Source organism: Lissotriton helveticus, chromosome 7, assembly GCF_964261635.1.
Source record: "Lissotriton helveticus chromosome 7, aLisHel1.1, whole genome shotgun sequence".
Classification (NCBI taxonomy): domain Eukaryota; kingdom Metazoa; phylum Chordata; class Amphibia; order Caudata; family Salamandridae; genus Lissotriton; species Lissotriton helveticus.
Window position 1 is genome coordinate 1,787,565,749 of NC_136068.1, and position 13,352 is coordinate 1,787,579,100.

General features: G+C 44.2%; 1 protein-coding gene across 1 annotated transcript in view; it reads right to left on the reverse strand.

The window, feature by feature from the left end:
* LOC144770768 (phospholipase A2 inhibitor gamma subunit B-like) overlaps window positions 1-13,352 on the reverse strand; it is a 321,184-nt gene that overhangs the window by 254,103 nt on the left and 53,729 nt on the right. The window contains exon 4 of the mRNA XM_078655516.1: window positions 10,752-10,901. Within this exon, the coding sequence (XP_078511642.1) occupies window positions 10,752-10,901 (150 nt within the window). The remainder of the gene's footprint in view (window positions 1-10,751; window positions 10,902-13,352) is intronic.

A 13,352-nucleotide genomic window follows, 5' to 3' on the forward strand; every position in this document is an offset into this window, starting at 1 on the left:
AGCGACAAGGAGGGACTAAATGAACCTATACCCTGGATGTCGCTTTAAACTTGAATTATCAGAGTTGCTCAGTTTCAACTTTAGAGCAAGGCCCAGAGAATGTTTCTACTCTGTAGTGCAATAATAACTGATTGGCCAATATAGGTATTGGTACACTACATGGTGTAGATTATAAAAACATGTGACCATAGTAACCTACCAGCGAGTATAACAACGGTCTATGAATTAGAACATTTAACTATACTTTCCGAAGTCCACATCTTGAAAAATGGTTTTTGAATCTTACTTAGTAGGAAGGCTTGTGAACCACACAGTTTGATCCTTACTACAAATCAGTAATTGACATATTGGTCCTGGTTCATGCATGCTGTATAAAGATTAACTTATAGGCATTCTACACCAGCAGCTTGAATTCTTTGTTGAACGCGTTATAAAAAAACTTTTTTTCCAAAAAACTCTTTCTTGAAAGTGCTGTGATAATTAGTAGAGACCCGGTCTGATTGCTGATAAATGAAAATGAGGCTTTAAAAATATATCTTTGATATAAAATTAGCACAAATAGCTTTATCCTCCATATTTTCAGTCTCATGAACTACATTACCCAGAATGCCCAGTGTCACATGAGCGCGGTCACGTGCACGGACACATTGGGATTGATAATTGCGGCATCGCGTCCGTTCGGTGCCTCCCCAGACAGCACAGAAGCCGGTCTGGAGACACCGACGGACAGGTAAGCTGGAATTGACACCATCTACTCCCCGGGTGGTGTCACAGTGCCGCAGAGTAAAATCGCTTTACTATTTTACTATTTACTTGCCCCCGTTATAACTTTTGATTTAGCAAAACATAGGGCCCTGACGGCACCTATTCTATTATATTTCAGTTCCATTGGAGCATTTGAAAGCCCCTCCTGCAGACGGCACATTCATTGACCGTCGGCTGATGTAGGTAACTACCCACATCACCATTTTGACAATTATCACCACGCCTGTTCACGCTTGTAAAATTCTGATTTATGTATTTACTTACCCCATAGGCTCTCTTTCCTCTTCCTGACGAAGACCCCAACATGAGGCTGTGAATCACCCTTCTTGCGTATCAGGGGTCGAAACGTAGAAATACGCCGTTTTTCCTTGACACACCATAGGAGCTAATTAAGAGATGTATTCTCATAAATCTATGCGTGATGTAAAATTGGGAACCTTTGCCCATTAGCTTGGTTGTAGAGGTTTTTTCATTTTTAACTTGGATGCAACTATTTATGTCACAACACCTTTACTCTGTCCCCCTCACTTATTCACCTACCCTTCCCTTTTCACAGAGAGCACCGATTTCGAATACAGAATGTAATGATGAAACAATTACATGTCTTTATCATAAATTGCTCTACACAATTTTGGCTATGAATGAATAAAACGCCTGAAAGAAATACAAATAATTAAATTCTCTTTTGATTGGTTTAAACTTTAAAGGTGAACATGGTCCTATCTGAATTTGTATATATATGTATATTACATCTGCCATACTCTGACCATCCTCATTTGTACTGACCAACGGACCCAGGTCCTGAGTTTTAAGGGCCTACCCCTTTCATACTCACACGAGTAAAATCGCTAGGCGCCTCTCTCTCTTTTTAACTCGTTTTTTATACGTGCTCACGAAGCAATTGGTGTACTAGTCACATTGGTATCACTGGGTTCTTTTCAAACTCCCTTGAAGGCTAGACGTTGTTTAGCCTTTTTGAGACCACTGACTAGGGACGAATTGTAATAGCATAACCATATTGCTCGTTATTCATATTTTTAAAAGGCTTGCTAATCTTGGTAACATAAGAGAATGTTTCTTATTACTGAAATTGCTGTGTGTTGTGTTTTGATGTACAACCACTGAGGCTGCTACTAATTGATCCAATTGATACATAGTCTGCCTGATTATTTCATTTTCCTCTCAAGCTATAACATGTCAGTAGAGAGTGATGGCTAAAACGTTATTGTTTTCACTAATGGACAAATGCGATCTGATTCTATTGGTGAAATGGTGTACATATGCTTAACAGCAGTTTTGAGCATAAATATGTACCAATCAGTGGGGCTTTTATATGCTACTCCTAAGAAACCTATTGTCTCACAAACTGACTGTACTGATTGAATTTTAACTTATAATTTGAAAACATCTTTTCATTAAGAAAACAGTGTGTCGAATTATAGCTCTATCTACCCTTGTTTTTCGAATGTCTCTTTATTTGGTTATAGAGCGGTGCTCCTCTATACCTGAGCTGCAGCCAGGTGGGGTGAAGCGCCATAACCACAACTAATGGGTGAGTGGCCATGATTGTGTCAACTTGGTGGTATTTAAAATATACTGACACATGACGTTTTACGCTTGATGACGTCATGGTACTGTTTATTAGTTTACAAATATGCTAATATGTTTCTGTTTTTATGTTTTATGTTCTCTCCTGTGTGTTCGTCCCTTCAACATGATGTGACAAAAGTCTGTGGTGGATCTATTTTGACCTGGATTTTGCAGGTGACATTTTAAACTTCACTTTATAATAGCAGTAGCTAACATCGGGTCCTGAAGAAAGCATTGGTACTATACCACCATAATGCTGAAACATGTCGACCATCATTGCTCAGAGATATTTTGTTAAATCTGGTTCTGCACTTTCTCTGTTAGATTTGGAAAACTGAGAAGAAAAATTAAAGTTTCATATCTACTCAGTATTATCCAATTTTGATTGATTTTTCACTCACATTTTTATTTCGCACTGCTGTTTTTCAGTCACCACTTATATTTAAAATAACATCCACAAAACTTAGTACTGACATCACATCACTTCAAAGGTTTTTTGGAGCAGCCTTAAACAACATCAATAGGCTGCTTTCCCTTTTCCTCCTGGGCAAGGAGAACCCAAATGATGTCAACAAGGGCGGTAAAGAGTGGCTACTGATGGGAAAATGTACCCATGCCCTCGAGCTTTAGCTCACATCTTGGTGTCACACTTGGGTACATACTTGGGTCTCCACCTTTAAATGACAAACATATTGTTTTTCCATGTTGAGGTCTTGTTTTCACAGTGAGTTCTTCTGTCTTTGACTCCTAGATATAATTGTTGTTTTTGGGCTCATTAGTTGGAGCTACATGTAGGGTCGGATGCACACCTTCAGAAAAACTCTGTTTCCTTGATCTGTGAAGTGTACTCCATCACTTCTGTAAATATCAGTTATATGAAAACGTATGTTGTTATTGTAGATCAACCCCATTCTGTAGTCTCTGAGGTATGCAGACACAGCTATGTTGACATACTTCCTAGATTTTTCCATCTGAGGACAAAATTGGTTTGACCATTTTCACTTCTATCTTTGGCATATAGTTGAATATACAAAGATAGTTATACAAAGATAGTTAGATTGTCCAAAGGTGTCCTTCATAAGCATTTTCAAACCTACCCCAGTCAATGTACCTAGGTAATTTCCACCACAATGCACAATCATGAGGTCAGGGTGTGGAAGATGCAAAGAGGCTTACCACCAAAGGTAGCAATTGGTGCCACATCAATCCTCTATGTGCAAACATTTAATGTCCACATTTTGTAAACCTAGGTCTAATCTATATGTCTCTGTTCTGCATACCTCTTGCACCAGAAAACATAGCTATGTCCTACGATCCACACTAGCATTTTGATGGTATGGCTGGAAGGTATGGAAAGGTGTCTATAGTTCGTGTAGTTCCTTCGTAGAATAAGAGATATGTTTAAAGATGGGGACCTACTTTTTTTTGCCATACAAAACAATACCTGATTGGGAGATGAAAAGCATTGTTTTTTTTACAGTAGGGTGCACATTCGTTTTGTTGAAAAGCATCTTTGTGATTGGTTAAGAAAAAGCAGTTTCAACGTGGAGTACATATCATAGGATACAATTTGTTCAACTGAACCACACCTGCTACTTGCATTTGGAAGGCATTGTTTGAACTTAAAACAATCGTGAACTTTTAACCTGCACGTGCTGTTAAATGTTTGCGAAACTGTTGCAAAAAAATATCGTTAGGTTTAGAAAAATTGACCTGCACGTGTTGTAGAATGTTCTAGAAAGTGTATTGATAGAAATCATTGCACTTCTGACTTCTATGTGTGCTTGAATATTAGAAAGACTGTTTATATAGAAAATTAAAAAGAAACCATTAGAGAGACGTTTTGAAACCTAAAATAATCAAGGAACTATTCTAATGTCTTCATTACATGTATTTATGTGTTGAGCAACAAAATTGCAGACACAACAGCACCAGGAAGAGGAAGAAGCAGGAAGTGGGGGGACGTGGAGGATGGGCACAATGGCAGACATGCACAATTAAGTACAGCACAAGTATAGACAAACAATGGCCAAAATGAAACACACCAACAAGTAGCACAAGTCACACAACCCGCCAACATCACACCACTGAACGAGCATAGAAGTGAAAACCACACTGCCTGAAAGGGAGAAGGGTGAACAAAAACTCACATGAAGGGACATCTCACACATACTGCAGCACACACACACACACATACTAAGCAGAGTACATCAACATCCAACACAATGTTGTCCAAACACAAACATTTGCACAATCAAACACAGGACACAAATACACACGCCTGTGGCGGATAAGCGTCTAAAAGCGTCAGTGCGAAAGAGGCACATGAAAAAGCATAGGTACAAACCCACAGTCTGGATGGGGTAGCAATTCACATATGGCAGGCAGCCAGAGAGTGTGTGACACACACATTGGCATACAAATCAAGACACAACACATTTGGAGACATGTGAAAATGTGGAAGCTTTATAAATAAAAGTGTGTGTCAGTGCGGCCAAGAGTAGTGCCATGATATGCAGACAAATGCAGCAGCATGCCTGAATAAGGAACGTAGGAAAATGTCCATGTCCACCTCAGGGTAGTCCAACACATGTCAGTGTCAAGCAGCGTTGGTTGTCTGCGCCTCTGACATAATTCAACGGCAATGAAGTCATGTCGACTGTTGTTTTGGGACATGTAAGCAGATGTACAATGTGCAATGATGCAGCGGGACACATGCAATGTGGCACATCGAGTCGTGGTTGCAGGTACCTTGTCACTTGTCCATGAACGCGAGTGCAGCTGCGTAAGCCACTATCTCTAATGAGTGATGGCTGACCACAATATTTGACATGTCGTTGACGTAATCCATCAGGTGACCGGGACAGATGTGCTGACTCCAACCACTGTACCCATTGTGCACCAAAGCAGAATCTGGAAGTGGGTCAATTTGGTCGCTGCATACTACGACAAGTGCTATCTCCCCGGCCCAGTTCCCAACATGCATGCCAAAAACCCATGCATGCCATAAACGGGCATCACCATGACACTCCTGGTCATGGGCCAACAGGGGGCGCACACACCGTTGTAATCCATGTCAGCTACCCACTGGTTGGAGTGACACAGGTCCATGCACCACTCGGATAGGCACGTGCGACATTGCAATACAGGTTGAACGCAGGTGACGTCCGGAATGCGGAAGCTCAGCCGGTAAATGATCCGCAGTACTGCCAAAAGCAGTGCACCCAGGACTTGCAGCAGACATGCAAGATATAGGTAGACGTGAATGGAGTTGACCATGTGTTTGGGATGCCCTGCCATTGCGTCAGTGGCTCTGCTTGTTGCTGCACTGGCTTGCCGTGTGCCAGTGTTGTAGATGGAATGGCACAGCTTGGTGCAATGAGCCGGTTGTTTGTGCAATGGGTGTAGGGTAGGGGTGTGGTGGGAGTACGTGTGAAAGCCATTTCATGCATGCTAACTATGACAAAGGACTTTTGAGTGTGGGATGTGTACTCGTTCTCAAATTGGGCAGTGCGTAGTGTGGGAGATGGATGCAAATATTATCATAATTGTCAGGGGAGGCTGGCCACTTGCAAGTTCCTTCTCAGAGCAGCAGATGTGCTAGCGCAAGATAGCTCAGACAAAGAACCTTTCATCCCTACAGTAACTTCTCCAGCTGCATTCATACAGGATGTGTACAAAGGCCGGTCGCTGGTGTTGTGGGATGTCTGTGACCCTGGTCATCATGGATGAGATGCCAAGCACTTGGCACATGGGTGAGTTCACTGTGTGTTACGTTGCCAAATAGCTGTTCCTTCCTCCTAGGAGCCCCCACACTTTTGTACAGGTGAGCTGTTGTATCCCGTGCACTCGTACGGCACACCATTGTAATGCCTATTCACGCATGTCCTGCGGCATTCCATCTATACCATGACAGTGCCGTTTGGAGGTGGTGTATACCACTTTACAACATCGACTGCTGCGCCCCTTGTGGCAGGCCACACCAGAACACAGAGACACACTTACCGCACTTTCTGTACACGGACATGTCCGAGACACCCCGTTCCCTTGCTGGATAGGCACACCCCTGCACTGACCTGTGTACACCAGACCAGCACACGCCGCTTATGCATGCAGGAGGAGGCGTGCGTAGCTACATGTCCAGTGTCACTGACAAAGCTGAGGTGACATGGTAACGTCCGGTAAAGACAGCACACTGTGATGTTGGCCAGAGGTAGCAGTAAGGAAGGGCCCAAAGCCACGTGCATACATCGGTGGTCCCACCGGCCTGCATAGTGCAGGTTCAGTGGCACCACGTGTCGCCAGCCTTCCAAATGCAAATACCCCTCACTGATTGAAGGGAGTCTGATGCTGTGGTCGCTGTCATGAAGTTCGGGTCACTGTCATTCAGGACTCAGGACAGAGTTTCACATGTGGGATCTGCTTGTGTTAATTAAAGAGGGTTAGTGGGACTATGTGTCGCCGGTTTTGCATATGGAAATATGCTTCACTGATCAAAGGGAATCTGATGCTGTGGTTGTTGCCACGGACTTGGGGTGACTGCCATTCAGGAGTCAGGACACTGTTACACATGTGGGATCGGCTTGTGTTAAAGAGGGTTAGTGGCACCACGTGTCGCCGCCGTTGCATATGGAAATATGCCTCACTGATCAGAGGGAGTCTGGTGCTGTGGTCGCTGTCATGAACTTGGGGTCACTGTCTTTCAGGACTCAGGACACTGTTACACATGTGGGATCAGCTTGTGTTGAACAAAGTTAGTGGCACTACGTGTCGCCGGCCTTGCATATGGAAATATGCCTCACTGATCGAAGGGAGTCTAGTGCTGTGGTCGCTGCCATTGACTTGGGGTCATTGCCATTCAGGACTCAGGGCACTGTTACACATGTGGGATCGGCTTGTGTTGAACAAAGTTAGTGGCACTACGTGTTGCCAGCCTTGCATATGGAAATATGATTCACTGATCGAAGGGAGTCTAGTGCTGTAGTCGCTGCCACGGACTTGGGGTGACTGCCATTCAGGACTCAGGACACAGGTCCACATGTGGGATCGGCTTGTGTTCTACAGGGTTAGTGGCACCACATGTCGCTGGCCTTGCATATGGAAATATGCCTCACTGATCAAAGGGACTCTGGTGCTGTGGTCGCTGCCACAGACTTGTGGTCACAGCCATTCAGGACTCAGGACACAGTTACACATGTGGGATCGGCTTGTGTTGTACAGGGGTAGTGGCATCATGTGTCGCCGGTCTTGCATATGGACATATGCCTCACTGATCGAAGGGACTCTGGTGCTGTGGTCGCTGCCTCAAACTAATAGTCACTGCCATTCAGGACTCAGGACACAGTTACACATGTGGGATTGGCTTGTGTTGAACAGGGTTAGTGGCACCGCGTGTCGCCGGCCTTGCATATGGAAATATGCCTCACTGATCAAAGGGAGTCTGATGCTGTGATCGCTGCCATGGACTTGGGGTCACTGCCATTCAGGACACAGTTACACATTTGGAATCAGTTTGTGTTGAACAGAGTTAGTTGCTGCACGTGTTGCCAGCCTTCCATATGGAAATATGCCTCACTGATCGAAGGGAGTCTGCTTCTGTGGTTGTCTCATGGAGTTGGGGTCTCTGCCATTCAGGACTCAGGACACAGTTCCACATGTGGGATCGGCTTGTGTTGAAGACGGTTAGTGGCACCATGTGTCGCCATTCTTCCACAGTGTAGGCCAAAGGTAGCGGTGAGCAAGGGCCGACAGCACGTGCATTCGTTGGTGGCCCCACCGGCCTGCGTAGTGCAGGTTCATTGGCACCACGTGTTGCCGGCATTCCATATGCAAATATTCCTCACTGATTGAAGGGTGTCTGGTGCTATGGCCGCTTCCACAAAGTTGGGGTCGCTGCCATTCAGGACTCAGGACAAAGTTACACATGTGTGATCGGCTTGTGTTGAACAGGGTTAGTTGGCACCACGTGTCGCCGGTCAAACCACAGTGTAGGTCGGAGGCAGCAGTCAGCAACGGCCCACAGCCATGTGACGTTGACTGGAGCTGCACAGATTGAGATCATTTGGTCTTCTTAACCTATGATAGTCTCTTACACAATTTGCGTCGCTACTAATCTTGAATTGTGAACCGTGCTAACCCCAGTGTAGGGCGGAGGCAGCGGTCAGGATGGGTGCACAGCCACGTGGTGTTGAGTTGAGCTGCACAGTTAGTGGCACCTGGACCACTCAGCGTGAGCGCACCCTGCGATGATACGTGATCCTGGCGGGCCGCACTGAGAGCAAGGTCTTTTGTCTAATAAATTCTGCTTTGATAAGGCCGCGTGGCAATGACTTATGGTGCAGTGAGTTAGTGGCACCTGAAGCACACAGCGTGTGCGCAGCCTGCGATCATGCGTGGTCTGTGTGGGCCGCACTGGGAGCAAAATGTCTTGCGTACTGTACTGCGTCATCTGAAATCGCCCCTGCATCTGAATTGTGAGCCTTGCTGTCCGCAGTGTAGATCGAAGGCAGTAGTTGGTATAGACATAAGTCTGCGGTGCTGTGCCGCTGGGTTCCCAGGGGGCTTGTGTGGAGGAGGCCCGCAGCCATGGCAGCAGCCATGTGCCAGGGTGGGGGCCGCCACTCTGGCAGACTCGTTGGTCTTACCATAAGTGAACCACGCCCAGGGCCTGGCCTATTTATTCATACTCCTATGGTGGAGTGGCGTATGTTGGACCTGCCCACTCTGCTTCCGCTTATAAGGGGGGAAAACACAGCTACATGATTGAGATCTTCCCCACTGCCTGAGGTAACATGGTTGCGTCCACTGTGCACTTCACTACAAGTATTGTGCTTTGCATAGTGAGGTCTGTGCAGCACATTAGCGTTACACTTGGCATTGTGTGCATTATTATTGATGGGTGACTTGCCTCCGTCATACATAGTTGGTTGCCACATCTCCCAACATTCAACTATTGTGCGGCTGAGGAGCCATGGTGTTTTTTTGGAAGGTCCGTTGTCCTGTTTTGCGCTGCCTTGGGAGTAGTAGGGGGGGTGGTCCGGTGGGGAGGCTCTGGTGTTGGTGGCACTAGGTGTTGTGGCCTTGTTGGGTGTCGGACCTGCATGATCAGTAGCTCTATCACATGTTGGTCTTTAGATGTGGCTGTGAGTTGGGTCCAATTCACGCAGTAGATAGTCGACCTCCTTACACCAGTTAATGGTTGATGTTAATTTGTTACTACAAACTCGGCTTATCGCCTGCTTTTTGGATCGCATTGCAGATATGGCTGGTAGTTGAAAATATGGGGAAGTGGTGTTTTTTTCCACAGGAATGCCTACTTTGCATATCATTAGCGTTAGTTGTGGCTCTCGTTTGTGGCGATTTTATTGGCAGAAGGTATCGATGGAAAAGTGGTGACCAGGTTGCGAATGGGATGATAATTAAAAAACACAGAAAAAAAGATAGGTTTAATTAATATTATAATTAGAAATTAGCATTTAAAAACCTTTGAAATTCACTGAAAAAACCATAGGTTTCAGGCACGTTATAGTTAGAAATTAGCAATTAAAAAAGCAAGAAATTCACGGAAATAACTAAAGGTTTCAGGGACGTTATAGTTAGTTGGACATTTCACTCACACCAAACCATAGAAATTCCCCTATTATAGTTAGTTGAGCTAACTATAATTCCCGCCCCCGCAATGTACTGCTGATGACGTCACATATAACATCATTCATGACATGGTCAGTGACATCACTGATGACATCTCAAATGACATCACTGATGACATCATTGATGACATCATCCAGTGACTATGTGTTTCTATAAAATGTAAATATGTTTTACATATACATGCCAAGGTGTATTGAAGAATGAATGGGTCAGAGTTAGATCAGGGCAGGGCTGGTGGCACAGGGAGGAGGAGTGGTTTGTGCACTTAAGTGAGCATGATGGTTTGGCCAGCTGTCTTAAGCCGACCAAACAGACATGCACACTTTGAATGTTCTCCACCTATCTGTAATGGTGGAGAACATGCACAGGCTCCCAGTCCCCATCTTAGCTTTGCAGCATTGTGATTGGCTTAGGGTAGTTTCTGTTTTTCCTGCTTCTTACGGAGTCCGGAACAGAAGTGGATAGATGACAAGAAGATATGGTGGAAGAGGTAAGGTTTTTTTTAAACCCCTCCATGCCAACCCATGTTCTTTTCCAGCCGCCACTGCTGCCTACAGTGTCAAAAAAACGAAATTATTCAATTATCAACGAAGCAGAACATTTGGCACCAGACCAGACATAAAATGGACACTACTAACACCATGCATATTTCAGAATATTTGAAAGGATCTTCCAATAGCTATGATCCAAACCTCCCGCTGCCGATCAGCTGCTAGGTGACAGCCAAACAAAAGGGATGCACGTACCTGGCCTTTGGGCTTTCCCACGAAAATGTAAGCAATCTGTCTGCAGTCCCACGCATTCGATTAATTTATCAGTTTTACATTCCTCAATGGTGTCTTCTTTGAAGCAGTCTGGGCACTTCTTTCCATTGGAGGTCAAGTTCATAGGAGGAACTAAAAAAATGGCAGAACAAAAGAATTATCCATCTACCCTTTCAAAGATAAGTAACAAAAATCACTGAAAGCACCCACATCTTAAAACATAAACAACAGAAGGGAAACTTCACTCTGTATTGATGTTAACATTTAAAAGTTCTGTGGCGCAAGGAACACTGCCGCCTAGTGATAAGGCTCTCATCTTGGGCAAATCTGTGGATTCCATCAACTCAAGTAGGTAGATAAAGTAGGCCTGGCTCTGAAAGCCCCAGTTACACTCTGAAATTTTCACGGATTGTCCGTTTCCTAAACCTCTACCCACAGTAGATAGAAACCTGTGGAATGGTTTGGAGAGGAGGCAAGGTGTTTCCTTGTGGCGTTAGCAGGAAGTGAATGAGTGCATGATGTCACTTCCTATAATGCCCATGCCTTCATGCTGTGTTAACGCGTTTGCCCCATTAAAACAGTATTCAAACAACAAACTTTACAATATTACCCAAGTTGGAAAACCCTTCTGTCAAAATTGTAACCATTAGTTTCATATCCTTGTCCAATTCACAAAACCAGCATAAAAAATCTGACCTCTGCTCCACATATTTTCTTATACATTTGAAGTATATTTCTGCCTTTTGGAACAAGGGACCTAAGCTCAAAGGACAGAATTTAATCCATGAGGGCAAAGGAGCAAAATACTCCATCGCTCTGACATTTTGCGCTGGGTTAGCGGCACACAAATCCACAAGTCTGTGAGTGTTTTATCACCATTCCACTGCCATCTCCATGACACACCCACTTGGTTATGTTGATGTTAAATGTTCCATCCCATCAGATTTTCAAGGGATGTACGTCAGTACAACGCGATCATTTTGATTGCGGTACTTTACGACGCAGCCATTACAACGCAAGTCATTACAACGACTTGCGTTGGAGCGCGCTGGATTGTGGATTAGTTAAATTTTCTATTCCAACTCCAGCCCAAGTAACAGAACGGAAGGTGTTGGAATAGAAAATCAAACTATTCCTTTAACAAGAGCGTGTTGTAAAGGATGTTTCCCATTTTGTATTCTCCCAAATTGACTTTAGATGCACAAACTTTTCGAAACATTGTCCAGTCATTTCCCTTTTGTCTGTAAAAAAACATGTTCTTATTACTGTAACATTTATTATGAATGTAATTGTTACATTGTTTTAGGAGCTGAAAGAGTAATCTCTTTATACTGTTAAGATGTATAGTGACTTACAAACGTGCACTTCTCAATGATTACTTCATTTTGGATTAATTTAATTTTAAGTCTGGCTTCGAGACGACTTAAGTTGTCCTACTAGCCTCACGGTTTCTCAAAATAATACAATTAAAATGCAGTTTAACTTCCAGAAAATACGTTTTTTGATCAGCCTGCTTCAGTCATTGGTCGGACAGTGTGCCAGTAATATGTTGGTTCAGTCCACAGATCAGCACACATACAGCAGTGCAATGGTATTACCCATAGACTTTGTAAAGGCAATTAGTGTAACTTCACATTCAAAGGAATTCAGACCCTTTAATTAATGCATGACCAGCAAATCGTGCAACTGTAGAGAAAGTGAGTATTGACAGCAGTGGCTGGTCTGCTGTGTCAATTCTTACAGAGGGCACTCCATTCTCTTCAAACTGACAGATTCCCAGCTATTCAGTGCCATTCTTGTTTTGTTTTATTGCCAGCATATTCACACGTCATCTTTTTCTATTTTATTTTTAAAATTCCAAACACATACTTGCAAATCAAAATAGAACCATTTCTACGTGTCCGATTGGACTGTGTTTTTGTAGGTGAGTGGGCCTTGTTTTTTTAGATTCTGGCAGTACACCACTTTGGAGGTAGAGAGGACGTTCGGGCTGTAGTGTAGTCTTAATTATCTGCTATGGCCAGTACCAGTGGATCTTTCCACCAGTGCCCATTTTCAGCAATGCCTCATCTGACACTACTCTGCTTCTTTAAAGTTTGCTAGTGGTTGTTCTGACATTCCTCTCTGCACCATGAGAACATACAGATGTGTCAACACACAGGAATGTTGTTATTACTTGAGCAACAATCTCAGTAAAGGACTCTGGTGCATGGACATTCTATTAGAATCTGCCTTGCGCTGCCCGTTGGCGTGCAAACCAATCTCATGTTGACATTTGGGGCCTCATTTATGAGAAATGACGCATCGCTGCGTGAAAGCAGGGATGCGTCACTTCTCAGTGAGCACTCCTTGCGACATACCTGATGCGTCATATTTGATGTATGGCGCATCATGTCGCAAGAACTTACAGATACGTCAGTATTTCTGACGTATCTGTAAGCGCAAAAGTGACGCATTGCTGGAATGCGTCCTTTTCACATGGGGCAAGCCCCATGTGAAAGGGCCTGCATCAGTCTTACGCCTGCTGTGAGGCAGGCGCAAGATTTTGACGCAACAGCGTCGTAGAAGTGACGCAGTGAAATC